We start from the raw sequence: 26,272 nt of genomic DNA on the forward strand, positions 1-26,272 counted from the left end.
ACTTACATCTGGAGGCAGACCTTGGATCCGTTCTGCACCTCCTCTGGGTCCACTCCCTGCTTAGGAACATATCTGAGAAGCAGGTTGGGGAAGATGAATGGGTACAGTTTGCTCACATTAGGCAGTGGGTTGTCAGTGATATATGATTTAGGTGTGCCTTTAAAAAATGAAAGGAGTATATCTACGAAGGCCTCCTCATTACATTTAGCAGTTTTGGGCAATAAGCGTGCACACAAACAAATATCCACTGGCAAAATCCTGTTCAAATTAGGTCACCGGCATTTTAGGATTTGGGCTCATTTGATCCTATTTTTTAAAAAGAAGGTAAAAAAGAAATAAAGGCATTGTGTTGGCATATACTAACGCAGGCCTATGAACCCAGTGGCCTTTGAAATCCTAAAGCTTGGGAAAGTGACTTTTGGAGACTACATTACCCAAAATCCTCCAGTCATTATGGAGAATTTTGAGCATTGCAACATACCCCTCCAACATTTCACAGAAGAAACCAAGAATGCATGTGGCCAACCCACATCAGATGATGAAAGACAGGAAGAAGGGAAAAAAGACAAGCTAGGAGAGGCTGCAGCATAATAATAATAATAATAATAATAATAATAATAATAATAATCCAGAGCAGAAGAGAAAACTGGCGAAAAAAGGCTCTCAGTGGATAGTTCCTGGGAAAAATTGAGAGCCAAATTGACAAAGACAAAACATGGCTTTGGCTCACAAATGGAACTCTGAAAAAGGAGACGGAGGGCCTGACTCTGGCAGCCCAAGAACAAGCCATTAGAACCAATGCCATCAGAGCCAGAATTGAAAAGTCAGCAACAGATCACAAATGTAGACTCTGCAAGGAAGCAGATGAAAAAATAAATCACATCCTCAGCTGTTGCAAGAAGATCGTGCAGACAGACTACAAGAAGAGGCACAACACAGTCACTCAGATGATTCATTGGAACTTGTGCCACAAATACCATCTGCCTGCGACAAAGAACTGGTAGGATCACAAGCCGGAAAAAGTTTCAGAAAATGAACACGCCAAACTTCTCTGGGACTTCCGAATTCAGACTGACAGTGTTTTGGAGCATAATACTCCTGACCTCATGATCGTGTTAAAAAACAAAGTATGGATTGTTGATGTTGCAATCCCAGATGACAGCAGGATTGAAGAAAAACAACTAGAAAAGCTGACACGATATGAGGATTTAAAGATCGAACTACAAAGACTGTAGCACAAGCCAGTAAAGGTAGTCCCAGTGGTGATTTGCACTCTGGGTGCAGTGCCCAAAGACCTTGGCCTGCACTTAAACACAATTGGCACAAAATTACCACCTGCCAGCTGCCTTACTGGGATCTGCACACATTATTCTCCGATACATCACACAGTTCTAGACACTTGGGAAATGTCCGGCGTGTGATTCAATACAACAGCCAGCAGTGTGTCTGCTGTGGACTCATCTTGTGGTGTTTCAAATAATAACAATAATAACAATAATAATAATAATAATAATAATTATTATACACTTTGTTTATATTCTGCTTTATCTCCCCGGAGTGACTCAGAGTGGATTACAATATAAACATGTGAGGCAAACATTTAGTGCCTTTTACACACAGTGAACAACGACATACAACTCAGACAAAGGTAAAGGCATTCCCTTTTTTCCATCTCTGGCGTCTGGAGGTGATGCTCAACTCCGACTATGGGGAGGTGCTCTTGTTCCATTTTTCCATGCTGAGGAACCTGTTGTCCATAGACATCTGATTGTGTTGCCAACATGTCTGCCATGGGGCACCCTTTTACCTTCCTGCTGAGGCGGTAGCTATTTATCTACTTGCATTGCATGCTTTCAAACTGTTAGGTTGGCAGAAGCTGGACTGACAGTTGGGAGCTCACCTCGACTCGTGGCTTCAAACTGTCAACCTTCCAGTCAGCAGATTGTGACGAAACGAAAATCATGTGTAGTTCACATTTGATCAGCCCACACACTTCCTTGCCAGAGAAAGGAAATATGCCATGCAGATGAACAATAAAGAACAAGTAGTTTATTCTTTGTAGTTCAGAACAACATATGTACAATAATGTGATCAGTTTCATCAATTCACATAATGCCTTTTTATGAAATGATCTTTCTTTGTCCATGTGGATAATCTCCTTCAGTAGCTTATGAAGCAAGAGCGCACTCCAAACTCTTTCTCTCTTTGCTTCTCTTCTTCTCTGCAAGCACTTGCATAGCTCAATCCTGAAAAATGTAACAGTATCCAAAAGACCTAAGCTCAGCTAGCTCCCCGGAAACAGCTCAACCAATCAGTTTTATGCATCTTATTTTATAGTTGACACACACACTCACTGATTTCTTATATTCTCCAACACAGATTTCCTGCAGCTAGTGGTTTAACACATTGTGCTAACGCGGTCATAAAATTTGCTTTTTGCCATTTGCTTTTGTTTGAATAAATGGGGAAGGGGGATATTTTGCCTCCTCCCATGTCCCCAATTCATTGCATTCACTGAATGCAAATGACCTTTTGCAGTGCTTGAAGTAATTTAAGATGAAGTGAGGGTCACGGGAGAAGGAAAGAAAGCTGGGACATTTGAAAGCAGCGGAAATAGTGGGAGGACAGAGGATTAATTGAGAGCATTGCTGCCAAATTAGGGCAATTTGAGGCTATAAGAGAGCATTCCCAAAGTTGCAAATGACTCTGGTTTCATTATGTAGCTTATTTTGACTCCCATGCAGTTGACCTTATCCTTATCTATCCTTCTTTAGGTAATGTTGGTTTACTCAAGACCTCAGCAAAGTGGCCAAAACACTTTGGTAACACTTTGGTGGAAATGGTCTGGAACAAAATCAAAGTAGGAAGGCAAAGATAACATCAGCAAAGGGACTACAAAGTAAATTAGCTCTCACGTCCACAGACTGACACAAAGAGCTGAATAATCGGTCGCTTTCCTCCAGTACACAGCAGTGGCATTAGTGCTGATAAAGAAGAGGAAGGGAAGTCAATATGGTATATAAGGGTTTGAGTGTTGGATTGCGATTTTGCTTAGCAGAGCAGAGCAGAATTCAAATCCTCGCTCAGTCTTGGAAACCCACTGGATGATCTTGGGCAAACTACACTCTTTCAGCTCAGGGGAAGGCAATTGCAAATCCCTCTATGGACAAAGCTGGCCATGAAATGCCTGTGATATATCAGAGCCACCATAGTGTAATGGTCTGATCTTTGAACCAGTCTCTGAGAGCCCCCGGTGGCACAGTGGGTTTTGAAGGTAAGGGCGCTCCATGCAGTCATGCCAGCCACATGACTTTGGAGGTGTCTACAGACAACGCCGGCTCTTCGGCTTAGAAATGGAGATGAGCAGCAAAACCTAGAGTTGGACATGACTAGACTTATTGTCAAGGGGAAAACCTTTAACTTTAACTGGGAGACAAGGTTTTAAACCTCTAGTCATTCATGGAGATACAATGGGTGATCTTGGGTAAGCCATCCTCTTTGTCTTAAAGGAAGGCAGTGACAAACCTTTCCTGAATATATTGTTGAATAAATCTTGCCAAGAAGACCCATAACAGATTCATAGAATTATACAGCTGGAAGGGACCACAGGGCCATCCAGTCCAATCCCCTTCAATTTAGGGCAGTGTTTCTCAACCTGGGGGTCGCGAGGGGGGTTTCAGAGGGGTTGCCAAAGACTATAATAAAACACATATTTCTGATGGTCTTAAGAATCCTTTTGACAGAGAAGGCTAAAGATCTTTCCACCTGCCCTTCTCTTCATTTTTGGGGCTGGTGAACTCTCAGAATTCAAAAACAGCCTACGCCAACCTCACCAGTTTTCAATATTGGCTATATAGTAGTGCGCCAAGTTTGGTGCAGATCCATTGTGGGCTGGATTCAGAGTGCTCTTTGATTGTAGATTAACTATAAATCCCAACAACTACAACTCCCAAATATCAAGGTCTATTTCCCCCAAACTCCACCAATGTTTACATTTGGGCATACTGAGTTTTTGTGCCAAGTTTGGTCCAGATCCATCCTTGTTTGAGTCCACAGTGCTCTCATGATGTAGGTGAACTACAACTCCAGAACTCAAGGTCAATGCCCAGCAAACCCTTCCAGTATTTTCTCTTGGTCATGGGAATTATGTGTGCCAAGTTTGGTTCAGTTCCATCATTGCTGGGTTTCAGAATTCTCTTTGATTGTAGGCAAACTATACATCCCAGCAACTACAACTCCCAAATGACAAAATCAACCTCCCCCCACCCTCACCAGTATTCAAATGTAGGTGTATCAGGTATTTGTGCCAAATTTGGTCCAGTGAATAAAATACACCCTGCATATTAGATATTTACATTCCGATTCATAACCATAGCAAAATGACAGTTATGAAATAGTAACAGAAATAATGTTATGGTTGGGGGTCACCACAACATGAGGAACTGTATTAAGGAGTCATAGCATTAGGAAGGTTGAGAACCACTGATTGAGGGTTACACATGAAATTCATAGTGTCACCTAAGTTGGCAGGTGAAATGAAGGCACATATAAATCTACCCTTCCAAGTGGGGACAGTCCCGATTAATCCTTTATTGTCCCACTTTTTCACGTGGTTTTAAAATGTCCTGGTTTCTAAACTCTCTTCCAACTTTCCTCCTTTTGTCCCCAGCTTCTTTCAATTGCTGCAAACTTATTTCAAAGTGCAAACCTAGCCTGTACCCAATCAACTCAGCAGATGGAAGGGAAAGAATGAGGCACAATCCTGTCTTTTAAAGGCCCCTTCTACGGTGCCATATAATCCATATTATCAAATCAGATAATTCACATTATTTGTTTTGAACTCGATTAAATGAGTCTAAACTGCCATACAATCCAGTTCATAGCAGATAATGTGGATTTGATATGGCAGTGTAGAAGGGGCTTTAGTGGACTCACCCCAAAGCAAGCACATGTAGCCTCTTTTAGTTTGTGTATTCTTCCTCATTAAAAACTTTTGACATCTTAATTACGCTCTGATGTGGTTTGGCCACTTGTGTTTCTGTCTTCCTCGGTGAAATGTTGGAAGTCATAAGTGGAAAATGGCTTGAAAACACATTACGACAAATAGTTGCTTATTGAGATGCAAGAAGCAGCTGCCTACATTACTTTGTCTATAACTATGGCAAACACAGAGATAGATGGCAGATGAAAAAAGCACCTGTGTGTTAATAGCAGCGATATTTTCACACCAAGGGCTTTCGCCTATGCCCTTTTACTCCTTGTCAAGTTCAGAAGACCCTTCTTTGCCTGGTGTGCTCTAAATTCATTTCAAATTGCTTGTTCTGTGCATGTGCCTGATGAAGGGTGTGTTTGTCCAATGAACACAACCATTTCCTAGTAAAGATTAATAGGATGTTTGAACTACAGTTGATTTTACTGTATTGTAAGAGCACACAATTCAAATATATTCAGTATTTATGAGCCGGATAAGTATGCAGGAGGCAGGAAATGGAAGGGAAGGGGAATGCAAGTATGGCGTGCCTCTACATGTTTACAGATGTGTGTGCACATGATGTCCTTTCTCTCGGCATCTCCACAGGCAAGTGACTTGATGGGCAACAGTGTTAATTGTTTCCCAATTAATCCTCTGCCCTCCCACTGCTCTTAAAAGGCACCAGTTTCTCTTCCTTGTGCTTTATCCTGTCTTAACTTCCATTGCTATGAACTGAGCTTGAAGTGCAAATTCCACTTTTCCCAGTGGACTCAGGCAAAAGCAAACTGCTGAAGCCTCTCCTATTTTGTGTGATATTACCACAATCTAATGTATTAGCACTCTAAAGAGGAGATTCCTGTTTTGCTATTGCCCACTGTGCTCCTGCAGAATTCTGGGAAATGTAGTTTAGGGAAGCTGAGGCACTCTCTCACCGAGAATTCCAAATTCCCAATCCTAAACTACATTTCCCAGAATTATTTAGGAGCAAAACAGGCAATAGCAAAGTGGGCACTTCCATTTAAAAACGCTAATATGATATCGTGTTCAACCACATACGCCCCAGTTTTCATATTCAGTTGGAAGCTATGGCCAGCTGTTTATAAATATATATATATATATACTAAAGGTTTTCTCCTGATGTTAAGTCTAGTCGTGTCCGACTCTGGGGGGTTGTGCTCATCTCCATTTCTAAGCCAAAGAGCCAACGTTATCCATAGGCAACTCCAAGATCATGTGGCCAGCATGGCTGCATGGAGTGGTACCTATTGTTCTACTCATATTTGCATGTTTTCGAACTGCTAGATTGGCAGAAGCTGGAGCTAACAGTGGGAGCTCACCTCACCCCCTGGCTTCAAACTGCTGACCTTTTGGTCAGCAAGATCAGCAGCTCAACTGTTCTGTCGCCGTGGGCCTGTATTTGGTTGGCTTTAAATATAGGATGTGTAACCTTTGCCCAGCGGGAAGCCAGGGGCCTAAGAAGAAGTTCTCAGAGGTTTCCTCTACAAAGAATGTTCAAATGGCTTGAGAAGTACAACAAAGTCCTTTGTTAATGAAATTAAACAGGAACTGCAAGGCTTTCTTGATAAAGTATTAGTTCTCTCAATCTTGTCCACAGGGGACAGGCACTATCTTCAATAACTTTCTTTAAAGGAAAATTCCCCTTTTTAACTTCTCCCAAGGCTGACTAAAATCCAACCCTCACTGGTGTGGGTTTCGCTGCCAGACCGAACTGCTTCTCGAGCGCTGAGAGGACCTACCAGCAAGGCAATGGATTTCTCCAGCTGGAGTTCTTTAGACTTTAAGGCTGTATTACTGGAAACTCCCAAAGCTGTAGGAAGGCTTCCCTGGAGTTCTTAGGAGACTCTTAAAGCTGTCCTCCCCTGGAAATTCTTTCCCTGGAGATTCTGTTAGAGTTTCTGTGACCTTGGAATTCTTAAAGGTTGAAGCCTTTGTACAGGGGAAGCAACACACATCCTATACATTGGCTAACCTGGCTGAAACTAAACACAAAATGGCTCACTTCCCTACCAAAGCCCCAAAAGGGGGCGGGACTAGGGAACCTAAGGATAATTGACAGGTGGCTTGCCCTATGATTGCAGCCAAAAGAAGCCACCTATCTGCAGAGTCCCTGAAACTTAGGACTACAACAAACATTCAGTGCAAAGCAAACAAAATTGGAGCTCCTGGTACAGCTGTACCTGCACATCAGCGGTTTAATCCACATAATTCATATTTGGTTTGATGGAGCTGATGGGATTTGTAGTCAGCAGGCATCTGCGTATCTTCCCCTGCTGTATACATTAGAAGTAGTACTGTCCATTTCAGGAGCAGTGATACTTCTGCATGATTTTGTTTTAGTGAGGCTGCATTGAGGGACTGCACAGTTCAAAGTTTCCATTGTACGAGAAACTAGTGTGTATTTTAAAGGAATTAATAAATGAAAACTGCAGGATAGCTTTTAACAGCAATATATGTATTCATGGCATTATATCAAGGCAAGGGGAACAGTGCTTCTTCCTTAAGACGTCAGATCTGGCTGTTACATCGCATTGGGACTACTGTAACTCACTCTAAACAACAACAACAGCAACAACCTTATTTTATACCCTGCCACCATCTCCCTGAAGGGGCTAAGGGCAGCTTACAAGGGACAAGTCCGAAAATACAGATCAAAACAAACAAAATAAAATAAAATGAAACAAAATAAAATCAACAACAACATCAGAAAAACATTACAATCACAAAATACATTTTAAAAACAGTATAATGGCTGAAAGATTAAGTGCTGAGTGCAAAGGAACAGGAATGTGCTATCGTTCCTAGACAGAGCCCAAGAAAAGTGCAGGATACGCGTCAATTCCGTTATGGTCATAGCTAGGAGGGTAACATCCTAAGGCATCCAGAGTAACAGGATTACAGTGGGAGGGCCAATGAAAGTACAAAGAACTATGGCGAGATCGATCCAATTCTCTGCTGAACTGCCTAATCAAAGGCACAGCTGAACATCCAGGTTTTTAATTCCTTGTGGAAAATTGAAAGGGTAGGTGCCAATATAATCTCCTTGGATAGCGAGTTCCAGAGCCAAGGGGCCACCACCGAGAAAGCCCTTTCTCTTGTTCCCACTTGAGACAGCGGCGGAAGTGAGAGCAAAGCCTCCCCAGATGATCTTAAAGTAGTTCATAGGGGAAGATGCAATCTTGAAGATAGGCAGGTCCTGAACCACTTAGGGCTTTGTCACCAGCACCTTGAATTGGGACCGGAAACTTATTGGCAGCCAGTGGAGTTGTTCAAATAGGGGGGTTGACCTCTCCCTGTAACCAGCTCCTATTATTAACCTGGCCACTGATCTTTGAAGCAGTTGCAGTTTCCAGGCCATCTTCAAAGGCCTTTGCAAACTGTCTGGAAACTTGGATATATCCAACATGTTACAGTTGGTAGAATGATGAACAGAGCCCATTATAGGGAGCATGTAACTCCTTCGTTGAAATAGTTTCGCTGCCTACCCCCTTTTTTTTCCAGCCACAATTCTGGCTATGACCCATAAAGTCCTATATGGTTCAGGTACAGACAATCTGAAAAATGAGTCTATATGGCCATAGAATCCAATTATATGAGTCTACACTGCCATATAATCCAGTTCAAAACAAGATAATCTGAATTTTATATGGCAGTGTAGAAGGCACCTGTGCCGTCACAACCAGACCCTATGAAAATAAAGCTAAGATGTGCTTCTCTCTTTGTCTGGGCGGACCGAGGGGGTCTTTCTTTAGAAGCTTGAGATTCCCAGCAACTGAGGCTACTACAGGCTTTGAACATCAAAACAGAATATTTATTTCTTAAAGTCCTTGCAGACTTGGCACAGTTTGTTAAAGTTACAAACAAAACAATCAGATGTTCTTTCTTTTCTTTTCCTCTAGTCACTGAGCTGCCTTCATCCAAATGGTAGAAAAAACCCTGAGATCTTTTTACCCCAACCCTGAGCCGCTATCTTTTAGAAAGTGTAGGCCTTCTCTATTCCAGCTCAAGGTTGGTTTTGGAGATGAAGCAAATAGTGTTCAATAACTATTTCTCAATAACTCAATATCTATAACTCAAAAGCTCAATTACTCAATTTCTATTCTCTCTCTCTCTCTCTCTCTCTCTCAATTAGCTTCTTTATCTATATAACTCAATAGTTCTTACAATGGTTTTTTCAAATTTACCTGCCTGACCAACAGCACATCTGAAGCTTTCTTTCTCTACTGAAGGAGGCAGGGGAGATTCCAAAATGGAGATCTCAACCCAGGAAAAAGGGTGGACTTTAAACCCAAAGAGATACTTTCTGAACCAATAGCTGCAAAGGGGCCTGCAGGCTGTTTAACTTCCAGGGTGCTGCTGGGTCTGTAGCAGCCCTGGGGAAATGCAAAAGAACACCATCCCATGCAGCTAAAAGGCAATGTAAACTATGCTCCTGGAAGACGGAACAGGACCTAAATCTACACTGTCATATAATCCAGTTCAAAACAGATAATCTGAATTTTATATGGCAGTGTAAAAAAGGTAAAGGTAGTCCCCTGACATTAAGTCCAGTCATGTCTGACTCTGGGGTGTGGTGCTCATCTCCATTTCTAAGCCGAAGAGCCAGCGTTGTCCGTAGACACTTCCAAGGTCATGTGGCTGGCATGACTGCATGGAGCGTTGCATGGAGCGCCGCCGGAGCGGTACCTATTGATCTACTCACATTTGCATGTTTTCAAACTGCTAGGTTGGCAGAAGCTAGGGCTGACAGCGGAAGCTCATGCCGCTCCCTGGAATCGAACCTGCGACCTTTCGATCAACAAGCTCAGCAGCTCAGTGCTTTAACCCACTGCGCCACCGGGGGCTCCATATGGCAGTGTAGAAGGGGCCTAAATCTACACTGCCATATAATCCAGTTCAAAGAAGATAATTGGATTACATGGCAGCATAGATGGGCCACAGCCAACACTTTCACCAGTTTAGGCCCTAACTACACTGTCATATAATCCAGTTTTTGAACCCAGATTATCTACTTTGAACTGGATTATATAGCAGTATAGATTGAGTCTCAGTGAGAATATCACCTTTGTCTTTTTTCTTTCTTTGCTCTTTATTTATCCTGCTTTTTCTGGCATGTAAACAGCCCTTTCTCTGGGTCGAAGGAGGAAGCCAAAGTTCTTTTTACGTTATTGTTCTGGACACAATCGCTCCCTTCACGGGCCAGGACTGGAGATCTGTGGGTGGGGAGGCCAGATTGGGAGCAGTGACAGAATAAATATTAATCTGGACTGGCCAGGTAACACAGTGTTCACAGAAGAGCAACCAACAGAAGTAGAAATCGCCTGGGGCAAGGACAAGAGAGGCAAGGAACAACTAGGGCAGTTTTTCTCAACCTTCCTAATGCCGCAACCCCTTAATACAGTTCCTCATGTTGCGGTGACCCCCAAGCATGAAATTATTTTTGTTGCTACTTCATAACTGTAATTTTGCTACTGTTATGAATTGTAATGTAAATATCTGATATCCAGGATGTATTTTCATTCACTGGACCAAATTTGTAACAAATACCCGATACGCCCAAATATGAATACTGGTGGGGTTAGTGGGGATTGATTTTGTCATTTGGGAGTTGTAGTTGCTGGGATTTATAGTTCGCCTACATTCAAAGAGCATTCTGAATTCCACCAATGATGGAATTGAAGCAAACTTGGCACACAGAACTCCCATGACCTAGAGCAGGGGTCCCCAAACTTTTTAAACCAAGGGCTAGGTCACAGTCCCTCAAACTGTTGGAAGGCCGGATTATAATTTGAAAGAAAAAAAAACATGAATGAATTCCTATGCACACTGCAAATATCTTATTTGTAGTGCAAAAATACTTAAAAACAATAGAATAATTAAAATAAAGAACAATTTTAACAAATATATACTTGGGTTGTTGTAGGTTTTTCTGGGCTATATGGCCATGTTCTGGAGGCAATTTTTCTCCTGACGTTTCGCCTGCCTCTACTTATTTGTATTTCAGTGGGAAGTGTGAGTCTGCTTTTCGCTGATGAAATAGGACTGTTGTTGTTGTTGTTGTGTGCTTTCGAGTCATTTCAGACTTAGGTTAGCCTGAACGGGCCTTAGTTTGAGGACCCCTGACCTAGAGAAAATACGGGAAGGGTTTGGTGGGGATTGACCTGGAGTTTGGGAGTTGTAGTTCACCCACATCCAGAGAGCACTGTGGACTCAAACAATGATGGATCTGGACCAAACTTGGCACGAATACTCAATATGCCCTAATGTGAATACTGGTGGAGTTTGGGGAAAATAGGCCTTGATATTTGGAAGTTGTAGCTGCTAGGATTTATAGTTCACCTACAGTCAAAGAGCATATTGAACCCCACCAACGATATATAATTGGGCTAAACTTCCCACATAATAATAATAATAATAATAATAATAATAAACTTTATTTATACTCCTCCACCATCTCCCCAACGGGGACTCAGGGCAGCCCAAAATTATAACAAAACAAATACAAATATAGCAAATAAAATACAAAAAAAGCAAAATACCATCAAAATAATAACATAACATAACGAAATAAAATAAACAGGTCCAAAATGTCATGAAAAGAAATAAGAAACAGTGAGTGGGTCCCATGACTAATAGAAAATACTGTGTTTTCTGATGGTCTTTGGCGAGCCCTCTGACATTTCCTCATGAACCCCGCCAGGGGTCCTGACCCCCAGATTGAGAAATGCTGTTTTAGGGTTTGTCCTCCACATGGGAAAGAGAAGAGAATTGGAAGTAGTGGTCAGGGATGATGGATGCATAGAAACCAGAAACCTCATATGCCTTATGGCTGGGACGGCTCTTTCATTTTATAGAAGCGATCTGCAAAAGTAAAGTCAGGAGGACCTACTTTGGCTTGTATACAAGAGGCTTCCAGGGGTGTCAGATTGAAGGATTTGGCTTGAATCGTTTGACTTCTCTTTCACCCCGTCACTGCTTGTATCTGTCTCTCTTGGATATTCCTCGGAGACCTTTTGCCCTTCTTATATACCACTTCAGCGCCGTCCCATCTCAAGCACTTTCCTACTATAATAATATTTGCTCAGGGAGTCTCTCGTCCTGCCTTGGCTGCCTTTCAAAGGCCAAGTCAAGGGTGATTTTTCAGAGTTCGGTGCTGGAAGGGCAAAGAATGGAAGCAAATGGGGCAAACCTTCTACTTTTCCCAATATGTATTAGCTTTCCAGGAAAAAGCGGGGAAGACATTTGCTAATCCTAATTTGTCCAACATTTTACAAGTAAAGAAAGGGACATACTTACTTAGGCGATCCCTTGCCGTCTGAGTAGGATAATCTTCCAAGATCAGTGTACTTGTGGGTCCGTCGGTGACTGTGATGCCCTATTCTTGATCTGCATCTTCTCCCGCAGTGAGGGCATTGCTTTCCAGGTGGAAGGTGGTCTCGGTCGGGGTTGGTTTGACATGCCTTCCTCTTGGCACGTTTCTCTTTTTTTTTTTGCCCTCCATTCGTGCCTCTTCAAATTCTACAGCACTGCTTGTCACAGCTGACCTCCAGCTGGAGGGCTCAGGGGCCAGGGCTTCCCAATTCTCTGTGTCTATGCCACAGTTTTTAAGGTTGGCTTTGAGCCCATCTTAAAATCTCTTTTCCTGTCCTCCAACATTCGGTTTTCCGTTCTTGAGTTCAGAGTAGAGCAACTGCTTTGGGAGACGGTGGTCGGGCATCCAGACAATATGGCCAGTCCAGCAGAGTGATGGCAGAGGACCATCACTTCAATGCTGGTGGTCTTTGCTTCTTCCAGTACGCTGGCATTTGTCCGCCTGTCTTCCCAAGAGATTTGCAGGATTTTCCGGAGCCAGCGCTGATGGAATCGTTCCAGGAGTTGCATGTGATGTCTGTAGCCAGTCCACATCTCGCATGCGTATAGCAGAGTTGGGAGGACAATAGCTTTATAAACAAGCACCTTAGTATCCCTATGGATGTCCCAGTCCTCAAACACTCTCTGCTTCATTCGGAAAAAAAGTTGCACTCGCAGAGCTCAGGCAGTGTTGGAAAGGGACATACCTTCCAAAGAACACTAGAGTGTGGTCAAGATGGCAATAGTTATGAATGAGGAAAAACAGAAAAGCTAGGAATGGCTGTAGCAGTTTGCTTTTGTCTGAAGTCTCTTCCACACTGCTCTGTATCCCAGGATCTGATCCCAGATTATCTTCTTTAAACTGGATTATATGAGGCCCCTTACACACTGCCATATAAAATCTGTTTAGAACTGGATTATATGGCAGTGTAGACTCATATAATGCAGTTCAAAGCAGATCATTATCTGATTTGATAACCCAGATTATATGGCATTGTAGATCCAGCCTCAGCCCTCTCCTCTCTCCATTGCGGAGTTAAAATACCTTTGCGTGTTGAATTCAGGCCCCTTCTACACTACCGTATAATCCAGATTATCAAATCAGATGATCCACATTATCTGCTTTGAACTGCACTATATGAGTGTATACTACCATATAATCCAGCTCAAATCATGACCGTTCCTCACAGCCCTATATCCTAGAATATCAAGGCAGGAAATTCCACAGTATCTGAATGTCGACTCAGATAACCCAGTTCAAAGCAGATATTGTGGGATTTTCTGCCTTGATATTCTGGGATGTAGGACTGTGTGGAAGGGCCCTCAAATAACCTGGATTTTATATGGCAGTATAGAAAAGGCCTGGGACAACTGAGTATTTTTTAGGGCCAGATCTACACTGACAAATAATCCATAATATCTGTTTTGAACAAACTGCTCCGCGTCCCCTCTAGGGTGAGATAGAGCGGGGTAAAACATAGTAAATAAGTAAATGTATAAACTGGAGTATATGAGTCTACACTGCCATATAATCCATCTCAAATCAGATAATATGAATTTTCTATGGCAGTACAGATGGGGCCCCTGGTGGTGTAGTGGGTTAAACCAGTGAGCTGCTGAACTTGTTGACCTAAACGTTGGAGGTTCAAATCCAGGGAGCGGGATGAGCTCCTGCTGTTAGCCCCAGCTTCTGCCAACCTAGCCGTTCAAAAAACATGCAAATGTGAGTAGATCAATAGATACTGCTTCTGCTCCATGCAGGTGCTCCGTGCAGTCATGCTGACCACATGACCTTGGAGGTGTCTACGGGCATCTCCAGCTCTTCAGCTTAGAAATGGAGAGGAACACCACTCCCAGAGTCGGACATGACTAGACTTAATGTCAGGGGAAACCTTTACTTTACGTATAGATGGGCCTAGGGCTGCTTCTGGTTAATCTGGATAGTTGCGGAGTGGGGTGGGGGTGGGGGTTGCAAATAAAATATGGTCATTTAGAGTTAAACACATTGAATCAATCGAATATATATAGGTGTTCTCTTACCAAGTTCCCATTGATTCTGTGGGAACTGATATTACTATTGATTGGGACTAATGGCAACTTAATTATGTTAATAATATTTGCATGAGATCATTGATTAGTTATGTCTTTATTAACTGCTGCAATCTGTTTTTACGCCCAGATTAGGGAAATCCGGAAAGAAATAAACCTTTCAACAATATAATAATAGGATGCAGGACTTTGTCTCCTAGGAAAAGTAAAAGTGTTGCTCATAAAATCTGTGAAGTAGAATAATCTGTTGTTCTCGCTGATTAGCAACAAAGCTCAGCATATTAGGTTGGTTGAACTAGAAACTCAGGAATCCTTTAGCCAGTTACCTGGGAGTTGTAGTGCAAAATGTTACTTCTCCAGAAGTATGTGTCAGAAATATTAAGTAGGTATTTTTAATTACAGAAATGTGAGTCAAGCACTGTAAGGGTTAAATGGACGCAATGACTCAGCAAAAAGCTGTAGCTCAATATAAGCAGGTGTGCCTGTAGCAGTTGTGCCTGTAGCCCTCAGTGTGAGAAGGCCTCAGTGTGATGTAGGCCTTAGTGTGAGGTAGGCCTCAGTGTTAGTTTGCCTCAGTGTGAGAGAGGTGTCAGTCTGACAGAGCCCTCAGTGTGAGGTAGGCCTCAGTGTTAGTAGGCCTCAGTTTGAGAAGGACTGGTGTGAGAAGCCTTGGTGTGAGAGAAGCCCCAGGTTGAAGGCCATCAAGTGAGAAGGCCTCAGTGTGTGAAGGCTACTGTGTAAAAAGCTACAGTGTGAAGTTCCTGGGAGTTGTAGTGCAAAATGTTACTTCTCCAGAAGTATGTGTCAGAAATATTAAAAATTAACTAGGTATTTTTAATTACAGAAATGTGAGTCAAGCACTGTAAGGGTTAAATGTATATAACCACTCAGCAAAAAAAAACAAAAACTGTAGCTCAGTATAAGCAGGTGTGCCTGTAGCAGTTGTGCCTGTAGCCCTCAGTGTGAGAAGGCCTCAATGAGAGAAAGGCCTCAGTGTGATGTAGGCCTTAGTGTGAGGTAGGCCTCAGTGTTAGTTTGTCTCAGTGTGAGAGAGGTGTCAGTCTGACAGCCTTCAGTGTGAGAAGGCCTCAGTGAGAGGAAGGCCTCAGTGGGAGGTAGGCCTCAGTGTTAGTAGGCCTCAGTTTGAGAATGCCTGGTGTGAGAAGCTTTGGTGTGAGAGAAGCCCCAGGTTGAAGGCCATCATGCGAGAAGGCCTCAGTGTGTGAAGGCTGCTGTGTAAAAAGCTACTGTGTGAAGTTCCTGTGTAAGTTTGGTGAGAGAAGAGGCTCTGTGAGAGCGAAGCTGTTTATCTGCATGAGAAAGAAGCCCAGCGTGGAAGTAAAGAAGGAAGCATAAATAACTTTATTTGTGTTATGGAAATATTGTTCTTATAAATAGTGAGCTACAGTTTTTGTTTTTTTTTGCTGAGTGGTTATATACTACAAAGAAAAGCCTCCTATGGAAGATATAACATTGGTCTGTGTGTTATTGTTCTTTTTATCACTTTGGTGCTGGGTCACACTGCTGCTATACATTGAAGGGGAGGGTCTTTTGTTAATAAGCCCACTCGCCCAACAGTATGCAATGGATTGTTTCATGGGTGTGTGAAAGGAACAACCGCACCCTCAAACCAACGGTCTCAGAAGGCAGCACCTGCTTCATCTGTTAAATCAGCTTATTCTGGACAAGCTGTTGCCTGCAACAACATCACAATGTGGTGTTTGTTTTATCGGCCAAGACGCCTTGGCCACACATCTCACCTGCTGGCCGGGGCGCTTGCATTTAACTCTGATTCAGTGAGAAGCATGTGAAGCTATATCTAATCTAGTGAAACAACAAGTGACAAGCTTTTTAACAACACCTCCATTGATAAGTACTGCATTGCGAGACAAAAAGAATTATACCAAGGCTGGGAACATAACTTCAGAAAGTTAGACTTGGGGTTATAACTCCTAAATGTCCACCAGCTATTGTCATACATGGGAATGATAGAATATGTAGTCCAACTGCAGTTTAGGAAAGGGATCTAATTCAACAACTTCCAGAATTCTTTTCTGAGCCAGCACGGCCAATGATGATTGCAATCAAAAAGTAATTGTCCCAAGCGACTGATGAAGTTCACTCTCCTGCACAAGCCCTAAACCAGTGTTTCTCAACCTGGGGGGGTTGCAAGGGGGTGTCAGAGGGGTCACCAAAGACCATCAGAAAACACTGTATTTTCTGTTGGTCATGGGGGTTTTGTGTGGGAAGTTTGGCCTAATTTTATTGTTGGTGGGCTCACAATGCTCTTTGATTGTAGGTGAACTACAAATCCCAACAACTACAACTCCCAAATATCAAGGTCTATTTTCCCCAAACTCCACCCGTGTTCACATTTGGGCAAACTGAGCCTCTTTGCCAAGTTTGGTCTAGATCTATCATTGTTTGCACATTGTTCTCTGGATGTTGGTGAACTACAACTCCAAAACTCAAGGTCAATGTCCACCAAACCCTTCCAGTTTTTTTCTGTTGGTCATGGGAGTTTTGTTTACCAAGTTTAATTCCATTGTGGTGGAGTTCAGAATGCTCTTTAATTGCAGGTTAACTATAAATCCCAGCAACTACAACTCCCAAATGACAAAATCAATCCCCGCCCAATACCACCAATATTCAAAATTGAGCGTTTTAGGTATTTGTGCCAAATTTGGTCCAGTGAAGGAAAATACATCCTGCATATCAGATATTTACACTATGATTCTTAACTGTAGCAAAATTACAGTCATGAAGCAGCAACAAAAATAATTTTATGGTTGTGGGTCAGCACAACATTAGGAAGTGTATTGAGGGGTCAAGGCATTAGGAAGGTTGAGAACCACTGCCCTAAACGTAGAGAAGCCCTGTCTAATTTTTAGCTTGATGGCTCAATTTGGCACATAAAAGAGCAGGTTCAGTTCTGGAATTTGTCCACCGAAATGAGGTGCTGATGCCAATGCCATTTGCACCTGCAGGAACAAACAAACCAGTGGAGGCCTTTCAACACATGCAAAATGTGTGTGTTTTTTACAAAGTCCTTTTCTTAATAAGCTTTTGTTCAGACTGCATTAAAAAAACATTCATTTTGTTTGCTATGAATATCCTGCGGATCAACCATGTTTCCTTCACCTGTTATGGTTGATGGCCACTTATAAACAGACCTACCAAAAATGAATATGTTCTGTCAAGTAATGTATCATTCATTGTATGGGTGCCAGATCTTCGGGACAGTGTTTCCGAGAGAGACAGACAAGTGGAAATGGTGTCCTTTGGTTTTTTGCCCTTTGATGTCAACATGGCCTAATGTCTCCAAAGGGACCGGAGGATCTTAAGGCTAAGCAGAGTCAGCCCTGGTTAGTACTTGGATGAGAGACTACCAACTCATACTGTTGTGGGATAATACTGCTCTGAGCTCAACCAGGTACCCTGCAGATATTATGGAATGTAGTTCCTATCAGCCCCTGTCTTCCTGTTAGCAATTGGGGATGATGGTATTTGCAACTCTTGGGTGACCCTAACAATAAAATTCATTCATTCATTCGTATTTGCAAGCAATGTGGTGGCAATACAGAAAAACAGCTGTCAGAATAGATAAAAGTAAAGGCTTTCCCTTGACATTAAGTCTGGTCAAGTCCGACTGTAGGGACTCAATCACATCACGTGGCCAGTGTGAGTGCATGGAGCACTGTTACCTTCCCGTCAGAGTGGTACCTATTGATCTATTCACATTTGCATGTTTTCGAACTGCTAGGTTGGCAGAAGCTGGGGCTAACAATGGGAACTCACTCTGCTCTCTGGATTCGAACTACCAATCTTTCAGTCAGCAAGTTCAGCAGCGCAAAGGTTTAACCTGCTGCGCCACCAGGGGCTCTTTCATTCGTATTTGCAAGCAATGTGGTGGCAGTGCAAAAAAACAGCTGTCAGAATACCAATATAAATTTCAAAATTGGTGAAAGGATAGAAAGGCAGAAATATACAAAAATGGATCAAAAGGATTCTCCTGGAATGGATGTTGCTATTTATTTAACCATCAGCTGGAAGTCCTGGCTGGTGCGAAGGGCTGAAATGGCCCATGGAGTCTCCCTATTATGTTTTTCAATCTCTCCGTCTTTTTTCTTCCTCTTTCAGTGGTTTGCCTATTCCTTCATGGTGAAATGCCTCATCAGCCTCTCCACAGCTGGGCTAGTGATCCTGATCCTTGCTTTTCACATCAAAGAGATCCAGGTAATCTTAACCTACTTTCTAACGCGAATGTATAGGATTTTGTACCAGCTTTGAGAATGGCTGCATCTACACCGTAGAATTAATGCTGTTTGATACTATCTTAATTGCAAATGTGTTTACAGTGGCTTGTAGGTCTTCTTCTGAATGCGAACAGACGGCATTGTCATCAGCATATTGGAGTTCTATAACAGATGTTGTTGTGACCTTGGTTTTGGCTTTCAGTCTGTTGAGGTTAAATAGCTTGCCATCTGTCCGATAGCTTCCCACCAACAAGATGAAGTATCATAGCAATGAAGATGGAAAATAAGGTTGGGGCAATAACACATCCCTGTTTAACACCTCATGCCACCTTAAATTGGTCACTTTGGGAGTCATTGCTGTCCAAGACTGTTGTCATCATGTCATCGCGGAGGACTTGCAGGATGTTCACAAATTTGTCAGGGCACACGATTTTTTGGAGGATGGTCCAGAGAGCACTGCAATTCACTGTGTCAAATGCCTTTGCAAGGTCAATGAATGCCATGTACAGAGGTTGATTTTGTTCCCTGCATTTTTCTTGGAGCTGTTGTGCAGTGAAGATCATGTCCACTATTCCTCTGGAGGGAATCCTAGGCCCTAGCAATTCAAAACAGGCATCCTTAGCACCTGCATTTAGCAGTATCCATATACCCTCAGTCCAAGAGACAACAGAAGCTTTTGGCCTGCTTAAGCTTCACAAGGAAAAAGATTGAGACATTGCTTTGTACCAGATGCAAGAGACTTTCAAAGACTCCAGAGAGATGACTGCAGACAGCAAAATCTCCTTTTGTAATGTATTGTTTCAAGTTATCCTATAAAAGTCCCAGGTGGAGTTAATAATTTGTTCATCTTACTTTCAGTAAACTCATTTTGGTTATCTTTTCACCTTGCTTAAAGTGCCTCTGTGTTAAGGGGTCTTAATCTTAACAGAAGGTATAAAGATAGCTCCCAAGTAAAACCAGACACTATAATTTTTCCCAAAGGCTCCGGTGTGCCATCACAGTCTATCCAATGCAATTTTCTGAATCAGCACCCCAAATAACCCCAGGAACAGGCCTAAAAACGAAGACCCCAAGTTTTTTTGTTTTGTTAGGCTGTGTTATTACCTGTAGATTTTGTCAATGCTTGTGTAAAAAAAGGAGAAGGAGAAGCGGACCCAAGAAATGGTCCCTAATGGCTTTCTCTCACCTCCTTGCGACAGGCGCCTGGCCACAAGGAATCATAGAATCATAGCGGTGGAAGAGACCTCATGGGCCATCCAGTCCAACCCCCTGTCAAGTAGCAGGAAAATTGTATACAAAGCACCCCCGACAGATGGCCATCCAGCCTCTGTTTAAAAGCTTTAAAAAAAAAAGAGTGCCCACCACACTCCGGGGCAGAGAGTTCCGCTGCTGAATGGCTCTCACAGTCAGGAAGTTCTTCCTAATGTTCAGATGGAATCTCCTTTCTTGTAGTTTGAAACCATTGTGCTGCATCCTAGTCTCCAGGGCAGCAGAAAACAAGCTTGCTACCTCCTCCCTATGACTTCCTCTCACGTATTTATACATGGCTATCATGTCTCCTCTCAGCCATCTCTTCTTCAGCTTAAACATGCCCAGTTCTTTAAGCTACTCCTCATAGGGCTTGTTCTCCAGACCCTTGATCATTTTAATCACCCTCCTCTGGACACATTCCAGCTTGTCAACATCTCTCTTCAATAGGAAAGGAGGTGTGGTCTTTTGGGGTGTTGCAATGGTGTAGTAACGGTGAGGCCGCGGACCATATTTTACTTCTTGTGGACCACTGGTGGTCCGTGGACCACAGGTTGGGAACCACTGCTGTATATGAAACCCATCAAGCTTTTCTTCTTCTCTAATTTCCATTTAAAATTGGATCAAAATCTATTTCTGAACTTCTTCCCTTTCTCCTCCACTCTATAAGCCTATGTTTCAAACCTTTCCATAAAAGCCAATTACATTCTCAACATTTGTCCTTTATCGTCTCCCAATCTTTAATTGTACCGTCTGGTTTTAAGAGGTCTCCAATCAACCTCATTCCGCTTTGTTTAAAATTTATTATCTCTCCTTTGTAACACTTCATCCACTCTAACCTCACACTGTTTTTCTTTTGTGGCCATACCTTCTTACGTCATGTATTATTTTCTCCTACAGGCAGCCACTGACAGAGGCCTGTGGTTTGGCACAGAGGTGGCATCTAAATCTTTTAAATTAAGAAAATAGCACATATGAGGTCCTTAGCTCATATTCGGCAGAACAGTAGATGTTTAGGTGGAAACTTTGGGTAGCTTTGCCCCCTTTGAGGTTTTGTAGACCACCTCACTATTTCCGTGAGGTTTGAGCTAAAGAACGTACCCATTGGATCACTCACTAGGAGACAGAATTGTCTCTGTTATTGAGATCCACAATCTCATGTCCTCCAACCATCCCAATTTAGGACAGTCTGTATTAATTCACTGTTCACCCCACTTTATGAACTCCTTTAAAAATGTCCAAGTTTCTCTCCCCTCCTTTCCTCAGTTGTCCTCAGTTTGCTTGAGTTCACAGAGTAAGAGGAGTTTGCATTTCATTTACTTAGCTGAAGGAAGGAGAGATGGAAATTTGCCCTTCCCAATAGAGAAAAGCAAACTGTTGCAGCCTCTTCTAGCTTGTCTTTTCAAACAATAATATGTGAAAGCTGTCCTCCTCTGTGGTTTCCCACCCCATCCCTATAGGAACAGTGACCTCACTTCTTCATCTTACTATACCTATTTGTTTAAGGATCCTTGCTTCCCTGTTCTCTATAGCCCTTGACACTAGAAATGGAAAGTATTCAAAAATATGCAAAAAAAATGGTTAAAAGACACATGTTTGTCTGTCAATTTTGGAAAGGCATGACCTTTTAGACACCATAACCCTTTGAGAAACCAAAAATCTCCATAGCCTTTTGGAAGCATGACCCTTTTGGACAGAGTTTCTCAACCTGGGGTTCGGGACCCCTGGGAGTCACGGTGGGGGGGGGGGGGGAGTGTCAGGGGGGTTGCCAAAGACTATCAGAAAACACAGTATTTTTGTTGGTCATTGTGGTTCTGTGTGGGAAGTTTGGCCCAATTCTATCACTGGAGTTCGGAAAAGTAGTAGTAGTAGTAGTAGTAGTAGTAGTAGAAGAACTTTATTTTTCTACCCCGCCTCCATCTCCACAAGGGGACTCGGGGCGGCTTACATGGGGCCAAGCCCAAGCAACATACAGATTAAAAGCAAAGACAACAGCAAATTACAAATTAAAATAGCACAAACAGCATAACAGTAAAGTATCAAGCAACAGCAAACCAATTTTGGAGGGCGGGGGCGGAAGGCCAACATACAAATTGATTAAGGGAAAATAATTAAATAGGGTGGATAGGAACATAAATGGCACAGGAGATATCATGGGAACAGAGCAATTAAACAGGATCAGGATAATCTCAGTTAAACTTACATATATGCTATTTGATTGTAGGTGAACTATAAATCCCAGCAACTACAACTCCCAAATGTCAAGGTCTATTTTCCCCAAACTTCACTAGTGTTCATCTTTGGGAATATTGAGTATTGGTCCAGATTCATCATTGTTTGAGTCTACAGTGTTCTCTGGATGTAGGTAAACTACAACTCCAAAACTCAAGCTCAGTGCTCACCAAACCCTTCCAGTATTTTCTGTTGGTCTTGGGAGTTCTGTGTGCCAAGTTTGGTTCAATTCCATCGTTGGTGGAGTTCAGAATGCTCTTTGATTTTAGGTGAACTATAAATCCCAGCAATACAACTCCCAAATGACAATATCAATCCCCCCCCCCCCAACCAGTATTCAAATTTGGGTGTACTGGGTATTTGTGCCAAATGTTGTCCAGTGAATGAAAATGCATCCTCCATATTAGATATTTGCATTACGATTCATAACAGTAGCAAAATTACAAAAATAATGTTATGGTTGGGGGTCACCGCAACATGAGGAAATGTATTAAGGGGTCGCAGCATTAGGAAGATTGAGAACCACTGCTTTTAGAGATTACAGTAATTGGCATTCACACCATTTGGAATAATCATAACCCTTTTGTAAAGTATTATATTCCTGAGAAGAGTTAAATACTTGTTTGTGTGACTGCGGGGACATCATTATGCTTCTGATGAAGACGTTGAGAGAATTGTGAGACACTGGTTGCGGAAACAGAGTGTTGACTTCTTTCGTGACGGCTTCAGAAAACTTGTTCATTGTTGGCAGAAATGTACCAATTGTCTGGTGATTATGTAGAAAATAGGGCTGGGCAGTTTCGTTCGTTAATTTTGTAATTAGTTATTAATTCGTTATTTTTTTTGATAACGAAGCGATATTGAACCATTCAGGAGCAACTAAAAAACGAAACGAATTTTTCCAATTCGTTTCGTAATTGTTTCAAAATTGTTTCGTAATTGTTTCGAAATTGTTTCGTTATTATTTCGTTATTATTTCCGTATGTCTGGTGCAAGTTTTATAGTCGTTGTTTGTTTTATCAGTGATAATTTTTTTTTATCACACCAACAGTCAACAACAGAGGGAGAGGGAAGCTTCAGAAGTTCCCCCTGTCCCATTTGGAGGGTTTTTTAGCGTATTGCACAATCGCGTCCGCCATTAACGAATCGATTCGTTATTGTTTCAAAATTGTTTCGTAATTTCCGAAATTTCGTAAATATCGAACTTTTTAAAAGAAAAATTTTGGAATTCTTTTAAATAACGAAATGCAAAAAACCCCTAAAAACGAATCGAGTTTAGAAACAAATTTTTCTGTGGTTGGACAGCCCTAGTAGAAAAGTGAATAGTGGTAGTTAAAGAGCACATTCTAAGGATTATTTCTGCATTTGATTTATTAAAGTTTTCCCATCTAAACCCAAGAAACAAAGGTGGAGGCATTACTTTTCATTCAACCCTTGTATAATAACAATTTTCTTCCCTCTGCAAGAAAGTATTTAAAAACTACACAGCTTTCAAAGTGACTTGTGCAGAAACTGCACATAATATTAGTTGAATATTATGTACAGTTTCTGCACAAGAGACCTTGAAAGCTGCATAATTTTTAAATACTTCCTTGAAGTGGGAAGAAAAAATGATGTCTTTGCTTTTTGCATCCTTCAAGCTTAGAATCATAGAAACATAGAATTGGAAGAAACTATAAAGGTCATCCCATCCCAGTTACGCCATGCAGGAATACACAAGTGAACAAAGAATGGCGTCTCTGTACTGTATGATGGAATTTCCCAATCTATGGAGCTCAACGCACAGGGCTTTAGGAGGAAGCAGAAAATCCATTCTATTTTTGTTTCTGCTGACAGAAGTTGTTTTGGCTGGAGAGCAACCTCGCTGGATCTTGGCCAGTGGTTCCGGGTAGATGGTGTTTGTTGAGGGCAGTGAACAGGGGAACGGAACAGAGGTGGCACTGCCAGACCTTTGGTTGAATGTCTGTAATGCTTTTGAGGCACATCTATCCATGCTTTTCCTTGCCTCGGGTATAACAAGAATGGTTTACTGCAGCAACTCGTTCCTATTTACCATGCACCATCAACTGGCACATAAAGGGGCTAAACATCGGTACTGTGCTTGTTAAAGAGGGACAGAAAGAAGCTGTTGTGGGGTAATTATAACCTACTCCTATGGCCCAAGGCAGACGTCCGAAACAAGTTTTTTCGGTTCTTGTGCTCCTGGTGAAGGGCAGGTCACCTAATCTAACCTTGCTTGGAGGAAGCGTTGCCCTGTTGGGAAGCTGCACTCAACTAACAGAATTATGACAATGGAGAGGTTTTATCTATTTCAGAGTACAATTTCCAAAATTCTGGGGGACATGCTGCTGGTTGGGGTGGGATTCGAGTCGTTCAAGTCCAAAAAAGTAGTACTTCCATCTAACTCAGTGGTTCCCACCTGTGGTCCATGAACCACTAATGGTCTGCAAGAACTAAAATATGGTCTGCGGCTTCACCGTGCAACTAGAGCAACTGATCTGACAAAACCCTCTTATAGTGCTGAGACTTATTAAATATGGTTTTCTGTAGGCAAGCTAATGGCAACTACAGGATGGAATATGTTGTATATCAGAAACTAGAGCTGATGTGGTATCTCCAATGCAATTTTCTGAATCAGTACCCCAAATAACCAAACCGGATCTAAACTTCACCAAAAATGATTAGTAACCCTTTTGATATTAATGTTGGAGAGTGGTTCCTGGTCAAGTGATCCCTGGTCAAGTGGTCCCTGTCAAAAAAAGGTTGGGAACCACTTGTCTAACCAGAGGAGGTCAGAGGCTGAGACTGAATTTCAAGTTCTTGTAGAGGTCCAGGATGATTGCATTACTTTTGTATTTTCAACTATAGGACCATAGCTTGTTTCCCACTTCCAAGGAGTGGAAGGCTGGTTTTGGGGAGAGTTTGAGCATTATGCAAGGTCTTTAGATAATGCCAACTTCACCATGATCCCACATCACAAAATCCCACAAATATTGTGGGATTTTCTGCCTTGATATTCTGGGTTATATGGCTGTGTGGAAGGGAAATAGGCCTTTCTCCTTATGCTGAGAGGGGGACATTGGACATTTCACAGATTTTTTTTCCATTTTGCCCTAATCACTACCCATTATCCATTTTGACAGAGATCAAGCAGCATTTGTCCTTGCCCAAGCACTTTCCCCCTGTCTTAGCAGCAGCAAGTCGTGGAGCCCCTGGTGGCACAATAGGTTAAACCCTTCTGCCGGCAGGACTGCTGACCAAAAGGACGACTGTTCGAATCTGGGAAGTGGGGTGAGCTGCCATCTGTCAGCTCCAGCTTCTCATGCGGGGACATGAAAGAAGCCTCCACAGGATAGTAAAACATCCAGGCATCCTCTGGGCAATGTCCATGCCAATTCTTGCACACCAGAAGCAACTTGCAGTTTCTCAAGTCTCTCCTGACACAGAAAAAAAGTAGCAGCATAGAGTAGTGTAGCCTAAATATGGGTCGAATCTCCCTTAATTTGCACATATATACTGAGGTGTCTTGGAAATGGGACCTAAATCCAAAAACAAAACCCATTTATGTTTCATATACGCTTTATACATATACAGTCATTTTCCCACATCTGCAGTTTTAACTTTTGCAAATTGATATTTCAAAAATTTGTTTAAAATCTTCTCTCTAGGACTTGCTCAACTGTTCAGTGTGATCTTGTGGTCAATTTCCTCCATTTATGCTGGAGGACTTAGAGAGAACATCATGCTGGGATTCTCTAGGTCAGCGTTTCTCAATCTGGGGGTCAGGACCCCGGGGGGGGGGGGGGTCATGAGGGTGTGTCAGAGGGGTCACCAAAGACCATCGAAAACACAGTATTTTCTGTTGGTAATGGTGGCTTTGTGTGGGAAGTTTGGCTCAATTCCATTACTGGTGGGGTTCAAAGGGCTCTTTGATTGTAGGTGAACTATAAATCCCAGCAATTACAACTCCCAAATGTCAAGGTCAATTTTCCTCAAACTCCACTAGTTTTCACATTTGGGCATATTCAGTATTTGTGCCAAGTTTGGTCCAGATAGATTATTGTTTGAGTCCACATTGCTCTCTGGATGTAGGTAAACTACAAGTCCAAAACCCAAGGTCAATGCCCACCAAACCCTTCCTGTATTT

At 42.3% G+C, this 26,272-nt stretch overlaps 1 protein-coding gene across 1 annotated transcript in view; it reads left to right on the plus strand.

Moving 5' to 3' along the window:
• Positions 1-26,272, plus strand: part of LOC137094888 (intermediate conductance calcium-activated potassium channel protein 4-like) — an 88,997-nt gene that overhangs the window by 25,142 nt on the left and 37,583 nt on the right. Inside the window, exon 2 of the mRNA XM_067460820.1 lies at positions 18,530-18,625. Coding sequence (XP_067316921.1) covers positions 18,530-18,625 — 96 coding nt within the window. The remainder of the gene's footprint in view (positions 1-18,529; positions 18,626-26,272) is intronic.

The sequence above is a fragment of the Anolis sagrei genome, chromosome X (genome assembly GCF_037176765.1).
Source record: "Anolis sagrei isolate rAnoSag1 chromosome X, rAnoSag1.mat, whole genome shotgun sequence".
Taxonomy (NCBI): domain Eukaryota; kingdom Metazoa; phylum Chordata; class Lepidosauria; order Squamata; family Dactyloidae; genus Anolis; species Anolis sagrei.